General features: G+C 39.3%; 1 protein-coding gene across 3 annotated transcripts; it reads right to left on the bottom strand.

Annotated features, from left to right (window-relative positions):
- Nucleotides 1–7851: 7851 nt before the first annotated feature.
- Nucleotides 7852–16123, bottom strand: CGRRF1 (cell growth regulator with ring finger domain 1). 3 transcript variants are annotated; one of them, XM_014054772.2, is made up of 6 exons: nucleotides 15947–16123; nucleotides 14941–15080; nucleotides 14105–14282; nucleotides 12611–12758; nucleotides 11025–11132; nucleotides 7852–9366 (listed from the first exon to the last, which is right to left on the bottom strand). In XM_014054772.2, the coding sequence occupies exons 1-6, from the start codon at nucleotides 16048–16050 to the stop codon at nucleotides 9082–9084; spliced, it is 963 nt and encodes a 320-aa protein (XP_013910247.2). In that variant the 5' UTR covers nucleotides 16051–16123; the 3' UTR covers nucleotides 7852–9081. The 3 variants fall into 3 exon arrangements, with proteins under 3 accessions (XP_013910247.2, XP_013910248.2, XP_013910251.2); XM_014054773.2 differs by having other exon boundaries at nucleotides 15673–16088; XM_014054776.2 differs by having other exon boundaries at nucleotides 15665–16088.
- Between the last annotated feature and the right edge of the window lie 1358 nt (nucleotides 16124–17481).

The following is a 17481-nucleotide window of genomic DNA, read 5'->3' on the forward strand; positions in this document are numbered from 1 at the left end:
ACGTGAGCCATCGTCCCAGCTCAGCTGCACTGTGCATGCGCATGAGCCTCCCACTGGCCAGCTGATTTTCAGATCTGTGCTACACATACACGGGGATGGGGCGCATGCAGGGGTGGGGGGGTCGTGTGTGCATGCGTGGGATCGCACACTAGGGGGTAGGGGAGGTGCAGGGTGGTGTAGCACACACCTCCACAGTCCGTTTTTGCCCCCAGGAGGCTGCAGGGAGGACTACTAGGCCCAAAATGGAGTGCAGGCGGTCATGTGTGTATGCACGGGGATGGGGGAATGCAGGGGATTGTGTGCACATCCGTAGGGGTTATGGGGTTCATGCGCGCATGTGCAGGGGGTGGAGCATGCATGTGGGGTGGAGTGTTGCATGCACATTGCATTATGGGTGTGGGTGCATGGTGCGCTATTGCATGTGCATGCATGGACATGCAAGTGCTTTTGGCACATGATGACAAAAAGGTTAGCCATCATTGCCCTATATTTCTACGCAGAGATATGGGAAAAAATAGCCAAACTAAAAATGCTTTTGGGAAATTTTCCAGTGTCAATTTTTCCTTTACAACATTTTTTACTCCAGGCAGGTTTGACTTGTATAATATTTACTTTTCAGATGATTGTTTTTTAAAAAACTGGGAGGTTAAAGGTGCATGGCAGTTGCACTTATTTTATTGCCTACTGTATTGCCCAATATTTTTCCAATTTTATTTCCAACATTTGATTAAAAATAAGTTTTTTCCACGCATCAAAGCTTTTGTGTTTTTAAATACATTGCTCAACCTTTAAAAAATAGGTTTAATTTTTTCCCCACATCAAATAATGTAGATCAAGTACTTGTGAAAACTCTGGATATTGATACAATTATGGTAGGCAGAGGTTAAGATCTAACACGGAGTCTGCAAGCTTACAATAGGGATACTGCCTTAATATCAATGGAAGGTTTATGAAGATTTACCTAGATGGGTAATGAAATGTCTGCAACCAAACAACCACACTCAGAGAGCACCACGGACTCCCACAGTTCAAAACCCTGAGTTACAGATATTCTCTTCTAGTTTAGATTTATGAGAATTGGATTAGTGAGAAACAAATGAATTGGGCATACTGAATTGACCAAGAATTGGATAATAAGAAACTCAACTTCAGGAACTGTGAGAGAATGATCATAGTTGTTAGTGATGGAAACAGAACTAGAGCTGGAAAGTAGGTGAGATAGCTGGAAATGAAAGGAAGAGACAGCAATGATGGAAGGATTTATTGATCAAATTTATATGGCTACCCATCTCACAGGAAGTAATTCTGGATGGCATACAACAATTAAGCAGCAAATATATAAAAGTAATTCTAACGCTATAAAAATCATGGGTGCCATCTTTATGTAAATGATCCAGATTTCTTTTTTAGGTGTGCGAGCATTTATGTTGATGTTTGATGTTGATGTTTATTGGTCTTGTATGCCGCCCACTCCCGAAGGACTCCAGGCGGCTTACAATAAACAAGGGAAGGGGATAAATAAACAAAACAACACTTTAAAATACACAACAGTCACAGTTTCCGTGGGGCTGGATATTTCAAAAGCCCCCCCCCCCCCCGGTCTGCTGGAGCAGCCAGGACTTAACGGCTTTGCGGAAGGCCGGGAGGGTAGTAAGGGTCCGGATCTCCACGGGGAGGTCGTTCCAGAGGACTGGAGCTGCGACAGAGAAGGCTCTCCCGTGGGGAGTCGCCAGCCGACATTGGCTGGCAGATGGAATCCGGAGAAGACCTAACCTGTGAGATCTAATCGGTCTATGGGAGGTAATCGGCAGGAGGCGGTCTCTCAGGTACCCAGGTCCGATGCCATGTAGGGCTTTATAAGTAACGACCAGCACCTTGAAGCGGGTCCGGAGACTATTATGGTTACTTCCTGCTTGGACTGGAATGCAGCCTGGATGAGGGATTAAAAGTGAAGCTACAATCTGAGGATTGGCGATAATTTTATTCTTTGGAAGGGATGTTACCAACCTTGGAGTGAGTTACATTTCCCCTGAAGGAGAGGGCTTATACTCTGGATGGGAGCAAAGTGGTAAGAGGTATGCTTAATTCCGCTTAGATGTGCTTCACTTACTAACCTCTGCCCTTCTAAGGGCAATGTTGACCTGGCCTTTGTGAGCCATAAGCTAGCCACCTCTCAAATAGATCACCAGAATGCATTTTACGTGCAAGAATCTTTGAAGGAAATTGTGTCTGTGATGGGTCCAAAATGCAGCAACCAATCATCTGTTGTCTGTTCTTCTAGGAACATGTGGTGCTTGCACTAACTTCTTGTACAGTTTTTAACAAACAAGTCTTCTTATGTCTTGAGTCCTGCTTACCTAAAGGAACAACTTACCTACAACCTTACTAGCTGAAAGTGGTGTTTGTCATCTATGGGCTTATTACTGGCATTACTAAGAGGACCTTATTACAGGCAGAAACAAGTAGGCCAAGACCTTGCTGCAGTCGAGAAGTGGCCTTTGCCTTTATATGCTGACCTTAAGAGAAATCAAGGTCTTCTTTTTATAAACAAGCATTCCCATCCAGGTTTTTTGTTTTGTTTTGCATTTTACCACTACAGCTTGAGGACTTTGGAGGGGGTTGTTTATGCATTATTGATTTGCTTTATTCAGTGCTGTTATTCAATAGTGTTTAATATCTGATTGTAAAATGTTACAGACTGGCATGCCATGGTTATAAGTTCCACAATCAGCCAAATGCATTTTTAAAATGGAAAAGCTAGAAATAACTTTACGCCTGCAAAATATATGTTCTAACATTGAGTGAGGCGCTCTTTCACCTGCAGAAATGAGAAATTTTGAGAGTTCTAGTTAACTAAGTTGGAAGGACTGATAGGTTTTTGTCTAAAGAAGTTTGGCCTTTTTTTTTCTCTTCTGGTCCGGTCAAAATAAATACTGCTAAATACTAAATACTAAGTATAGAACAATACTTCTTCAGATAAGATTCTTGCTTGGTGCATTATAGCTATATGGTTGGGTTCAGGGGTGGGTTCCTGACAGTTCTAGCCTCTTCTATAGAAGAGGTTCCACAAACCTACAGTGCCATTTAGAACCGGTTCCAGCTCCCTCCCCCCGCCTGTCCGCACATCATCAAGTTGAAGAGCGAGAGGAGGAATTCTGAGAGTTGAAGTCCACAAGTCTTAAAGCTGTCAAGTTTGAACACCCCTGGGGGTTTTTTTCTAAAGGGTTAGGGGTGCAAGGGTCTTGTAGCTTGACAGCTTTAAGACTTGCGTGCTTCAAATGCCAGAGTTTCTGAGCCAACATTTTGGTTGCTAAGCAAGAGCCTTGTTAAGTGAGTTTCACCACATTTTACAGGTTGGCCACACCCACCCCGTCATATGGCTGGCAAGCCACTCCCACCCAGTCACATGGCTAGCAAGCCTCTCCACCCGGTCACATGGTCAGCAAGCCACTCCCACAAAGCAGGCCACACCTACAGAAGAGGTTCTAAAAAAATTTGAAACCCACCACTGTTTGGGTTGATAGATTACCCTATCTGAAATTGCTGTACTTTGTTTTGGCTTTGTTTTGGTGATAATGTTTGACCTCAGCCATTATGGCTGTAAACCAGGATTTATGGCTGAGAATTATGCATGAACTGGAGCATTTTTTTTTTAAAGTCAAGAGTTAAAGTCATAGCTTAATATGGCTTCTGAACCCAGACATCATCAACTGAGCATCTTCCAAAGTTTTGGGATTTTAATATCTGTTCCCATATGCAATTTGGCAGCCAGTGGAACAACTTGCTAGATGTGATAGATTCTTCTTCACAGGAGGCTGGATGGTCATCTGTTGAGGGCTTTCTAGTGGATCCTGCGCTGAGTAGGACATTGGATGAGATAACCTCTAAAGTTCATTCCACTGCTTTGATTCTACAAAGTATCTCTGGAGGGCATCCAGCTGAAGGCGGCTATACATAAAGGTGGAGGCCAGTCTTTCTCTTCTGTGCTTGTGCCTGGCATGCAAACACGTTTCAGCTTTCAATATGACATGCGACTAATTAAGCAAACATGAAATACATCCCGCCAACAGAACAGAAGCCATCTGTTAGGAGTTACAGCTCTGTCTCTGGTATCACATTTCAAGGAGCCTCAGATTTTCTTAATCAAGACTCTGACAGCCCTGAGAGGCTGACAAAACAACAGATGATGGAGGTGAGAGATGACAAATCAGCTGGTGGCATCACTGATGGGGGGTGGGGGACGACTGTTTACGTGGATTGATCAGCTGTAGGCCCTGGAGATGGAATGAACAATGGAACTTCTGCCCATAAACAAGGCAATAGATACAATTAACAATCTGCAAATGATCCATCCTTTGCCATTAGTTAATTTTGTTTTTCAAACTTCTTTGCCTTTTGCTACTTCTGGAGCATATCAGAGAGTGAACATTGATATCTAGGCTCAAGGAAGTATTGCAGGATCCAATCTGGGTGAGTCACTGGGACCAGCGGCTTTGTCTTCCAAGCTTTCAGACTCATGCTGGAGCCCATCCTCACCCTCACAGAGGAGTTCCCCAAGGATGAGCTCCAGCTGGAGTCTGAAATCTCAGAAGACAAAATCTCGGGTCCCGGTGACCAACCCAGATTGGATCCTGCAACATTATCCTAGGACACTTATATTCATCTTCAGTATGTCTAGTTTAATAGAAAGAAGGACTAGGGGAGACATGATAGCAGTGTTCCAATACCTCAGGGGTTGCCACAAAGAAGAGGGAGTCAAACTATTTTCCAAGGCACATGAGGGTAGAACAAGAAGCAATGGGTGGAAACTAATCAAGGAGAGAAGCAACTTAGAACTGAGGAGAAATTTCCTGATCAGTGGAACAGCTTGCCTCCAGAAGTTGTGAATACCCCAACACTGGAAGTCTTTAAGAAGATGTTGGATAGCCATTTGTCTGAAACGGTATAGGGTTTCCTGCCTAGGCAGGGGGTTGGATTAGAAGACCTCCAAGGTCCCTTCCAACTCTGCTATTGTATTGTATTTTATTGTATTTGTCAAGAAAGTATGCATAAGCATATGGTATTTTATATTTTGCCATGGATGATAATAAGAATCCTGATGCAATGGGCTAAGGAGACCCGGGTGCCATTCCAGCCTCAGCCATGGAAACTTACTGTGTGGATAAGAGACCAACTGCTCTTAGTCCGACTTACTTAATAGCTTTGTTGTTGCAGTGGTGGTGGGGGACTGAAATTCCTGGGGAAAATAAGAGGTGAGCAAGTTTTTCTAACTTGCAGGCAGCTTAGCTTTCCAGCTTGCTAGCCAGTCAAAGAGGTGGCAATGGTCCTAGTTTTCATTCATTCTTTAAAATGAGGCCTTTTAGGTGACAGATAGCAACATTTACCTCAGAAGTCCCTCTAGAAGTCTTAGTCCCTTCCTCAGAAACCCCTGCAACTGAGTTTAAGTAATCTATTTGATCACTGAAAATGATAGGTATGATCCTGGGGTGTTTCTGAAGCCACAAATGGAATCTTATTTATTTATTTATTTGTCTTGTATGCTGCCCACCACCTGAGGCCCATAATGATCAAAGAGAGCTAAAATCATACTTATTTTAGAATTAAAGCGGCACAATGGATATGTTTTATAGATTGGTAAATATTAACCTGGTGTAGTTTTTATGGCTTAGCATGTTGTGTGAATCCAGATATTAAATTTTGTATTTATGTTTATATGGCCACACGTCTCATAAGAATTGACTATGGGTGGTAGGTATACAGCAATATTTTAAAAATCATAATATGATTTATGATTCAAATTTAGACATTTAATTAAATGTCTAATAGTATGAAGTCAGAATGTCTCAAACGTTAGGTAAAACATAGGCAAGAGACAATGCATTTTTGCTATCCTAAGTGTTTCTCCCAAAGCCTGTTATGTGAACTAAATGAAGAACAGAACTGTTCAGATCAAAAGGCTATTTCCACTAAGATAGGACCAATATTCTATGCAATAGGTCCTCTCTTTGCAGTCTTCTCCTAGCATCTCCCTCAGATCTACTGATCTGGAATAGTACCTGGGGCTGATCCCTTCCCCCAAAAGTGTCCACACTGACAAACATCTTAATTAAGATTACTAAGATTAGAAACTGCCTTCTACCACTTCTGATTATTGGTCCAGTCAATTCAATATTGTCTGTGTGGCTGGCAGGCACAAGAATATTGGCATCTATTGATACGTTTCTCTATGATATACACACCAGAAAATTCTAACGGTTTTGAAATAATCACAGAAAGGTTTTCTCGTCTTTTATAAGGAAATAAATTTCTGACTGAGCATATACTTCAAGGTTCCCTCTTCCAGAAATGGAAGTCTCTTCCTGTCCGATGATATTACACAGAGTTCCAGGATTTCTAGTAGAAAAACAAAACAGATTCCTTATGCTTGATATCAAACTACTGTAAGCCATTCAGAGTAATTGTACAGGTGTGCAGTGGCTAAATGTCTGGTCAGTTACTGGCTTTGTGATTGAAATTATCCTTTTGAATCTTATGTACAAGAGCGATCATTACATAATAAAGAGAACAATGTACTTTGCATATTAAAGGAACCAGCTGATACATTTACAGTAGAAAGTCTGGTTTTTTACTCATATTTATTTCAGATTTGGCGTACAAGCTAAAGAATTGGCAACTTCCTCTTTTCTTTCTACCCCCCGCCCACTCCCTTATTCACCCTTCTTCATTCTATTTTATGTTTACACTTACACACACACACGGTGTGTGTGTGTATACAATGCTTAGTAAATATTAAAAATTCATAATAAATTATTTTTGCTGAGACTTTGGAATGGGTTGAAAGAGGTAATCCCATTGTGCTGAGCAACAGATCAGCAGAGGTATCCCAACATTTTTCTTTGTGTTGTGTCTGTTTTGAAAATTTAAAAAAAACATATAAAAACCATTTTTTTCAAATTGGTATATTTTGAAATTTTAGGCGAGAATACAATATTCTCACAAATTCTTCTGACTGAGATAACAAGAATCTTATAAGATTCCATGGTTGTAAAGTACTTCAACCATAATGTACGGGGATGGGGGTAGGTGGGCTGTGCCATAATTTAAGATGGTGGTAACATCCGGCACCTGAAGTGATTGCTGCCATTATATTAAGCTACTGCTTATCGAATAAGCAATAACTTGATAGTTTGCTATATCATGCCAAGCTGTGTGAATCCACAATGGCTGGATTCACTCTTGGTACTCTGAATGCAGAGAAATTAATGTGTGTATGTTTATTTATTTGTTTGTAAAATGTATTGGCTGCCAAGCTTATCTCATTTAACAGGGCTTCGTCTTCTTCGTCTTCGCCAATTACCTCCACTAGACCAATAAGATCCCATAGACTAGGCCTCCTCCGAATTCCATCAGCCGCCCAGTGTCGACTGGCGACTACCCGGAGGAGGGCCTTCTCTGTGGCTGCTCCAACCCTGTGGAACGAACTCCCCGTGGAGATTCATACCCTCACCACCCTCCAGGCCTTCCACATAGCCCTTAAAACCTGGCTGTTCCGACAGGCCTGGGGCTAAAGACTTGCAGCCCCACTTCGAATGGTATGATTGTTGTGTTTTTTAACTGTGTATGGTCTTTATATTTTGTAACTTTGTTTGTTTTTCCCCTCCCTTGAATTGTGAGCCGCCCTGAGTCCCTTTCAGGGAAAAGAGCGGCATGCAAATAAAGTAAATTCAAATTCAAATTCAAATTCAAATTCTGTGTTACTAACATGACCCTAAAGAATAACAAAGCTGGTTATAATTCTAACTGAAGTAGGAATCGTAGTCATAGTTTATATTCACACATTAAAACAAAATATTGTAACCCATGTTTTGTTTTAATAAACCAGAATTGGCTAGATTGTCAACGAAAAACAAACAATGAAATTATGGCTATGCATGATGTATGCATGAATGCAGACATCGTCTCATTTCAACGAAACCATACAATTGCTACAGGGGCTAAAATTGTGTTTGGATAAATAAAGACTGAAGTGTCCAAATGCTGACAAGAAGTGACATCTTGGACAGGAGGCAAGGTCTACACAAAACACTTCCACTCGAAGGCATAACAATCTTCAAATGAACTATTCCTTGTCAGCAGACTCATTTACATTACATTGAGTTTGGACCACATCAGCTTTTCATGACATCACTAATGTCATGTCATGTCATGTCCAAAATTGCCTGAAGCAAATGAATTTTTAGTGTTCAAGAACAAGACAAGTGGAAACTAATTTACGGTTCAATGACTATTTGCTTGAATATGCATCATGTAGACAGCCTTTTGCTGGGAGTGACAATTCACACCCAGTGCCACACTTGCATCTGCAAATGAATGTAAATGCTTAGATCCTGCAAGCCCAAGAAAACTGAATATACCAGCCACCCCCAACTTGGCAATCTCAGATATGTCAGGACTCCAGGACTTTCGGCCTGCATCATTTCAAGATCATGAAACTGACAATGGCTAGAATATCCAAAAGACATCTGAACCTATGTAGACAATTGTTATGCATTTCTTTTCCCCACTCACTACTATAGCTTAAAAAGTGCAACTTTGCTAATGGCTGAAAGCCGAGCTACAGTATGTGATATTTACTCTAATACCTTTATAAATAAATAAAGATTGCCAACTTCTCTTACATATGAGAATATTTGTTCTCCATATGCTCTGTGATTGTTGGAATACAACTAAAATATGTTCTGGAAATACTTAAAAAGTTTTTTTCCCTGTAAATATGTCCTTCATTGTTCAGTGCATTGCTTCTGTGGCCTAAAGTTCTTCCCCCTTTGTCCCATTCCTGAAGACTGAATTGAGGATCTTATGTCATTGGCCTTCACAGTGCTGCTTCTGAGTGCCTGGTTAAGGAAAATGAAAACGCTGCTTCATAGTTTTTCGAGGCACCAAACATAATTCAAGTAGAAGGCAATGTGAGATCAAAGATACTGTTGCAAAACCATCAGCTGAAAGGTTTATCAATTCTTTGCCACAGAGTCCCTGATAAGTACAATACACAGGATCCTCTTTGGCAAGGATCCACTTTCTCTAGCTGCATAATGGAAATGACTCCCTCACAAACTGTCGGCACATGGGGCACTGTTGGAAATACTTCACGCACTCATCACATAGGCAGGTGTGTCGGCAAGGAAGAAGCACCCAATTGACCGCTCGGTTTTGGCAGACAATGCAGTCCTTGCTGCTTTCCTCCAATACTTCTGATTGGGTCTCCACCAGGCCAGCCTTTTCAAGCAGGACGTGGTCTTCAGTCCCTTCATTGGAGAAAGAGCCACTTAGAGAGGATGCGTTGTTGCTGGCAGACATGAACAGTTGCTGATGGAGAGAAGATGGGAAAAATTAGAAGAAAGAAACCAGCATTCACAAATATCTCCTTCCTTTGGTTAGGACATGTTAGGAATCTTCAACTTTATGGACTGTCAGATATATGCTGAACTTTAGTACATTTTGGGGCCACTCCTATAAAATGGCTTCTAAGGGAAGCCTTGCCCCTTGCCAAATTAAATGCATTGGCAGGTAAGCGGTTAAAAAAGGGAAATTTAACAGAATATTCCCTGATACTCAGTTACCTTTGTCCCCTTTCTGGGAAAAGGATACATTTCTATACAAAACAGAAGACTTATTTTTATTTTCTAATAAACCAAATGGGGTCTATTTCAGACATAATGTCATTTCTTGGAAATAACATTATGCTGACATCTGTTTCTTCTGAAAATCTAAATATTGGAAGCTTGGCGAACACCAAGGAAGGTGTCAGTGTATTTTCTAGATTCCCATATGTCACTTTAGGATAGTGTTTAAACACGTTTTAGATGCCTGGAAGTTCCAGAGTTGAAATTTGCTGACATTGAGGAATACTACTTTAAGAACAAAATGGATATGATTTTAATTTTGGGCCAAAGTCTGGATACCTGACGCTCCCTGTGGCCCCTCTTTTCTGTAAATAGAATTTAGAGACCAAATACTACAATGGCAGTTTTATGATCAGCAATCGGGGAGCCTCAGAGAAGGGAGAGAATGAAAAGTAATACAATGAAAAAGACATTTCACATATTACATTGGCATGTTGCATAACAGTAGAAAACTAGGAATTGGAAAGCAGTGAAAGTTAGAAAGTGAGTGGAAAAGAAAGAAGACTGCCCTTTTTCACCATGTTGTCAGAAACATGAGAAAAAGTGCATTGATTCCTGGTATTCAGATAAACGTGTAAAGAAAATCAAGAGACACTTCCCTAACTGTGTTTTAACTTTACTTTCTAATCCCATTGAAAGAGGAGCCTAGAGGGGGGGGGGGGAAATAGATAAAGTTTTTACTGTCAGATACACTGACTGAGATCTACAAAAATAATATAAAAATAATTAGTTGTTGGAGAGCAGCAATAGGCATAGGAGAAAAACTGTAATACGGCATATTTGGTTTTGGCTTATTTTGATCTGGGATTTCAACAATAATGATGTAAGCCATAGTTTAATGTAACCTAATGTATGAAATGAGCCAGAATGTTTGTCAACAAACCTAATGAAGAACGCACAGGGGAAATTTAGAGAGGCAGACTGGAAAAACTTGCTCCAGGGAATCTAGACAATTATAGCCTTCAATTACCAAAGATTATAGATTTGCTGATGTATAAAAAAGCTTTGCTCTTACTTAACGCATCACTACACAAGACTTCTGCACCAATTAAAAAATCAGTTCCAGATGTGTGTAATCAAACAAGACTTGCTGGTTTAAAGAACACAGTCCTTTTTTCTGGTTTTATGGTCGTTTGTTCAAAATCCCTGGATATCTCATTTTTTTCTCTGCAATACAGTGGTTTCAATGGAGGCTTATAAAGGGTCTATTTATCTGTGGGAATCCTTGTCTTGCTCTGCTTCTGAATTCCGGGATTTCAATTTTTTTGTCTCTTTGAAGAAAGCAACCTTTGGCAAAAATAAAATAAAATCCTGATCTAGAAAATGAATCAGAAAGCTTACCTTTAGATCATGAAATTGACCTTGGGCCAAAAGGAGATACTGATACAGTATTCGGCAGGAAAGCCTGTAACTGGCATCTGGAATATGTATTATCGATACCATTGAAATCTTTAACAAAGATGGAAACATTTATTTCAGCACACTGCCCCTTTCAGTTGAAGCAAACCCCAACTAGACCACAGCATAGCTAAAAATGTTAACAGGTGATATGAATTGATAATTCATTTTAAGTTGAATCTCCAACAGTTTTGCTTAGTATCTTACACTTTACATATTAAAAATGCACCTGTTAATCTTGAGTCACTTTCAAACCCACATATATATGTTGAAGCCTGTGCTATGCACAAAATTACTATGTTTATTCTATCTTTCCAATCATTTCAGAGCTGTGAATCAAACACCTACTTTGACTATGATACTTGCCTATTAATGCCCTATGATTTAACTGATTTACGTGGTCATGTTAATTACTGTTTTTATATAAATGCTTTCATTAGCTGTGAAATAGTTTGAAGTTATTTTGAATTCAGATTGGCTATACCTTAACAAAAAGGCAATCATCGTGTTACCTTTATTTCAATTATTTATTATGAAAATAATATTTAGTTTTCAAACAAGATAATAGTGAACTACTGCTCCCACTGATAGTGATTTCTGTCATGTGATATTTTATTTCAAGATCACCTAAGAAAATTAGTTTGGCTTCATTAGTTGATTATGCAAGTTAAAAGCTTGCAGAAATATTAAGATTTCCTATAAGCAGTAAGAATAGTGAGGTTTTTTTTGTAATTTTTATATCTAAAACAGGTATAATTTATAAATCTATCAGATATGATGAGCTCAAGAACTATGTTTGGAATTATTTCTAAAGTTCTGTTTCAGCTATACTAGTTGGGGAATTATGGGAGTTGAAATTCGAACATATTTGGGAAGTAGCAAGTTGCAGATATCTAGTCAGTACTCCCAGATCCCTCTTTCATATAGAGGAATTACTATTAAAAATGATGACAACATATAGACCATAAGTTACAAAAAATACATTTTAATAAAATAAAATGACAAAAATTTCATTAAGTCCACTCAAATTCTTTCTACTGTCCACATCAATAATCATCTATACCATTTCCAAGGACCATTAGTGGTTCCTGGATCACAGGTTGAGAACTTTCTAATTTTCAATAACTGCACTTCTTTCAATTTCAGGAGTTACTGGCAGTTATGGTTTTAATCATGAAGAAATTCATTTTAAAACTGAAAGTTCTCTAATAGAAATGAAAAAGCTCAAACATCTTAGTCAATTCTATTCAATGGTAATTTTTTAATACATGTATAGGACAATACATGCATAAGGGATGTGATGACTCAGTGGTTAAGATGCTGAGCTTGTCGATCAGAAGGTTGGCAGTTCAGTGGTTCAAATCCCTAGCCTAGATGGAGACGCCTTTGGACAATGCTGGCTCTTCGGCTTAGAAACAGAGATGAGCACCACCCCTAGAGCCAGAAATGACTAGCACACATATGTGGGGGAACCTTTACCTACGACAATACAAATTCCTCCCTGTTTTAAAAAAATTGAGATTACGTACAATGTCATAGATTTCTCTGTTGTCTTCATCAGCAAGGGTTAACAGTACCACTAGTGGGTACCGAGATCTAGGCACTAGACCAAAATCATTGGTGTCTGCCTCTTCTGGTAATTGACTATGCTTTTCCTCTTCTTCTGTCTTCTTTATACTTTGTTGTGTCAAGGAACAGTCTTTATTGTCACAAATAAAGACTATTATGCTAATCATGCTATCAAATTTACAGAGGAAGTTCAAACTACATAACAACCACTATTCTACAATCTCAACTGTTTTCACCTGACACAAAAGAATAACTTACCTGTTAATTATTCAGGTGCACAGAAATTAGGATTGAACCTTTGGTTTGTTCAGTTTTAAAAGCATTACTAACTCCTACAAACAACATGCAGCATTCATAAGTAACTTTCAGTTCAAATAAAAGGATTACCCTTTCATTATTAATCTTTCAAATTATTCTGAAATATTTACCTGTCCAGTATGTACATATAATTCATTCTACCAACTTGTCTAGTGGTAGACTTAATAGAGTTAAGCACACTTTGAAAATGATTTGGAAGAAGAATGTTTGAAGCTACATAAGCACAGTACCACTCTGTTATTTGTAAAAGCAGACACTTCCACGTGAGCCTTAAAAAAAGACATGGCCATACTGCTTACTGACTGTCCCGTTTTGTGAACATTCAAAGTTACAGTGGCACTGTAAAAATAATTGTCTTTACATTTACGATTGTCACAGCATTCCTACTATCATGTCATCATTATTTACACACTTCAAAGCTGGCTTCCTACAGAGAGAAATCAGTTAAGAAGCCGGCAGTAAAATTGCAAGTTGCAGTCACATGAAATCTCACTTAACAACCACAGATAATTTGTTTAATGACTGCAGGGAAATGAGGCAATAATCACATGATGACTCACTTAGCAATGGAGCTGCCAGTCCCAATTGTGGTAATTGAGGATATATACCTGTATTTTAATGAAGTAATTTAATGGGACTATCATGATAATTGTGTCATTTTTCCAGCTTGCATACAAGTCAGAAAACAAAGCGAAACAAAACAAAGCTATGATCATCTAAATTCCAATGTAATTCTTCCAAACTGTTTTCAAAGCATGCCCAGTCTTACAAGCACTACTGGATTTCACTTTGCGAAGGCAGAAATAAATTAATCACTTAGAAGGCAGCATGTGCTACATAACTTTTCTGGATTAGCATAATTAAAAAAAAATGCAGAAATTTTGCCTCAAAATAAATGAAGTTAACTTTTAAAATGCATGAAATGTTTGCAGTTTAAGCATAATTGAAATCAAAATCGGCACAAAGACATTAATGACTGGTCAAGGGCATGAGATATTGCCCCCTCCTTATTTTTCTATGTTTTCTTTGCAACCATAATGAAGCCGATACTTACTAGTACGTTATATTTACAAGGGAAAACTTTCCCCTGTATACTTGGGCAAAATTGAAAATACACAAGCTTCACTAAAGGATACCAATACTGTTGACAGTAGAGATACTCATGACCCATTGCATCCTCAAAAGACTGGGGAGTTTTTATTCGAAAGCTGTAGGCATGTTTTTGCAAAGCATCATGGACCTTCTGCACGCTGCAGCCCCAATAGCACGAAAGGAGACAGTCTTCCAGGCAATTAGACACCAGGGTAATGCCATCTTGAGGAAAATGAAAACAATGGTACAGATGTATAACAAAGAATTGTGCTACTCAAAACTCAACAATGGAAACCAAATATTATCTTCATACCATGCTACTATACTGTATAATGAATCTAATGGTCACCTAGTCCGTCTTTCAAACTTCCATGCTCAACAGATTTTCTTCAAGCAGTGAAAATCTAAAACCTTCTGAAACTGACCCATTATCTTTTTGAGGCCATATAGTTATAAATATATTCAGATTAAAACTGTCAGTTCCAAATTGTGCTGTTAATACGATGACCTAATTCTTGTCATGTAAAGTTAACCAATGAAGCAGCTGCATACTTTCTGGTGATTCTCTGTAATGAGCTTATAGTGCTTCAGCTCCCACATCCACAAGGACAGAGAACCATTATCCCACAGATAAAGAGTGTTTTCGTCCCCCCCCCCCACAAACAGTGGTTTCAGTTAGGTTTATAGTGCAAATCAAAACCTATAAGGGACAGAATTTTCTTTAAAAATGTTTTTTCTATTTCCTTTTGCATGCTGGTTGCTTAAAGAGGGATAATAACAGAAGTGATGCACTTCATCCACTTTTTGTAAATAGAAATAAAAATGGAGGGGATAAGAGAAAACAGAAAATGTCAAGAAATATTATATACAATATACTGACTTGAAGCTGAAGCGGTTTCTGAGTTTTTTATTTCTAAACTGAATGGGTTTTTCACTTGCCGCATCTGTTTCTGAGACACTTTCACAACTGATTCAGTTTCTTCTGAATTCCTCAGAATCACAGGAACATCCCATCCAAACCTAAGAAGCACAAAATGTTTGTAGTCATAGAATCAAGAGACCTGAAAGAACAGAGCGTAACCTATTCTTCAGTGCATCTTAAAGCATAATGAAATAAACAAAGATTTGTATTAATGCCCAGGTTTGACTATTAAAGGAATAACTTCTTCAAAGCTGACACCCTCCAAATTCTGTTGCATTTGCTTTAAATTATCCTGTCAATCTATTAACCTTTCCTTGCACCTTTTTTTTAACCTGGAAACCACTGTTATTTGCCTTCTCCCATTAAAAATATACAAGCAGGGCCATTTTTCAACTCCGCTTAGCATCACTCCTGTCAGATCTTTCCGATTATCTTGCTCAATTCCTCTCCATGTTAAATGGGCTCTCTCCCCTAACTCATGAAGTTCCTAATACTGCTTTCCTTTACAAGCCTTTAAGAGTGGTGATGCTTTCAACAGTGTGGGCTACATTAACCCCCTCCCCCCCCAGGAATCATTCCCAACCCAGATGCGCTGGACTTATTATATATAAGTATATAATATACTTTATAGGTACATAATATACTTTTATATTAAAATTATAAAAAACACACTTCATCCTACCAACACACATCCTATGGAGAATCTGACAGTGGGAATTCCTTGTCTATTGCAAACGGAGGGTACCCGTTTTCTGCATACTTTCTGCATGAAGACCCAGATTGTGAAGACCTTGATATGCTGATTCTGTAAACCGCTTAGAGAGGGCTGGAAAAGCACTGTGAAGTGCTTTTGCTATACTCCACACTCTCTCTCTCCCCCATCAAGACTCAGCCAATCTTCGCGGTTCGACTCCAGAAACCGCCGGCGCAAACCATCACCATCTACTGCCTCCCCACGATTTACCAGCCCATGATGAGACCGCTGGTCACCAAGAAGCAGACGAACACCAAGGCGATGTAGAAGAGCGGGGAGTACTCGTACAGCGTCACCAACAACGCAGCAGCCATCAGGTAACGAAGAAGAGAAAGAAGCGATGCTCCCGCTCCAAACCCCCACCGTCCTTTGTTGTCATCTAAGAGCGCATGCGCAAATTAAGCGCATGCCCGCCGAGAAATCGGGAAGCTGCACCTCCCGCCTCGCCATTTCCTCCTCCTCCTCCTCCTCTTGTTTATTATTGCAGATCGGGTTTGTAAGATCCTTTTGCAATCTTTGCACCTTACCGGTTCGCTTCGTGGTACTGTAATTAATGCAGATGTCCTCCCGTATATTATACCACCCTTTCAACTCAGCAGTACTATTATTAACGAACTATTTACAATATACTATTTGTCTTTTTGAAACATGTAAACGTTGTTTTGGTAGAATGCAGCCATATACCCAGTTTTTTTTAAAGTCAGTACATAGAGGGCTCTATGTCCCTATATTAGACTGAAGCACACCACCCCATAAAAACCATCACTTAAAACTATGGGCAACTTCCAGTTGTTGAATTCCAACTAAGGAAGGTTAATGGTGAGAATTGCAGCTTCTGGAGGTCCAAACCATGGGGTGATCTTGAAACAAGTAGAAAAAACATATTACTTCTTCATAGTAAATAAGAATTAAACAGTAAATATGTAAGAATTAAAACAAGCATATATAAATTGTCCCAGTTACCGGTATGTTTTTCTCTGCTAATGCTATTTGTATTTTTGAATATTTTTGTACATTTTGCAAATATTTGTCATAACTTGTATAATTATGTATTAAAATTATTAACAAAACACCCTTCATTTGCATCCCATTCATTTAATTTTGTGGTTTTTGCCAACAAAAAAATTCAATACACATTTACCGGACTTGAGCTCAGTTTCACATGACTTACATCCAAGTAGACATCTAAAACCAGAACCCTTAGTCTTAGGATTTAAACCACCTTTTCAAGAGTGATCGATCTAGGTTGCTATGGAGCCTGCATAACCTCTGACAAGATGATTAGTAATTAGCAGACAGATGTTCTGTGTCCAGTTTCTCTTGCATTCCAAAGCTTGCATCCCAGTCAAAAGTGCCCAGAGACTGTTGAGACGATTGGGATAGTATCTTTCAGAGTAGTAGTTTTCAGCCGTGACCACTTTAAGATGTGTAGACTTCAACTCCCAGAATTCCCCAGCCATTAGTTGGCAGGGGGATTCTGAGAATTGAAGTTCACACCAGCTGGGGAATTCTTGAAGGCCACACATCCTGAGAGTAACAAATTGATTATAATATAAAACCCAATTGGGTATTGTTGGAAGAAATGTCCTTCTGGCTTTGGTTCCAAGTGGAGAAAAAGACACTGGAAATATGAAGGCTTCTTGGAAAGATGGTTTAATGGTGGACAGGATCACATGGCTTGACTCCTGAGCAGAATCACATGGCCTGAGTAGAAAAAGGCAGAGATGCCGAGAGTCCCCGGATTT

This window comes from Thamnophis sirtalis, unplaced genomic scaffold (assembly GCF_051295495.1).
Source record: "Thamnophis sirtalis isolate CommonGarterSnake01/CBP01778 unplaced genomic scaffold, rThaSir2_p1.2 scaffold_1, whole genome shotgun sequence".
Lineage (NCBI taxonomy): Eukaryota > Metazoa > Chordata > Lepidosauria > Squamata > Natricidae > Thamnophis > Thamnophis sirtalis.

Excerpts from the sequence above, each read along its gene's own strand:
- CGRRF1 (XM_014054772.2), bottom strand. The coding sequence starts at position 16,050 with ATGGCTGCTGCGTTGTTGGTGACGCTGTACGAGTACTCCCCGCTCTTC. Across the intron at positions 14,283-14,940 it reads AGAAACCGCTTCAGCTTCAA|ATGGCATTACCCTGGTGTCT; the intron begins GTCAGTATATTG and ends ATTTTCCTCAAG. Across the intron at positions 12,759-14,104 it reads CTCTACTGTCAACAGTATTG|TATAAAGAAGACAGAAGAAG; the intron begins GTATCCTTTAGT and ends GACACAACAAAG.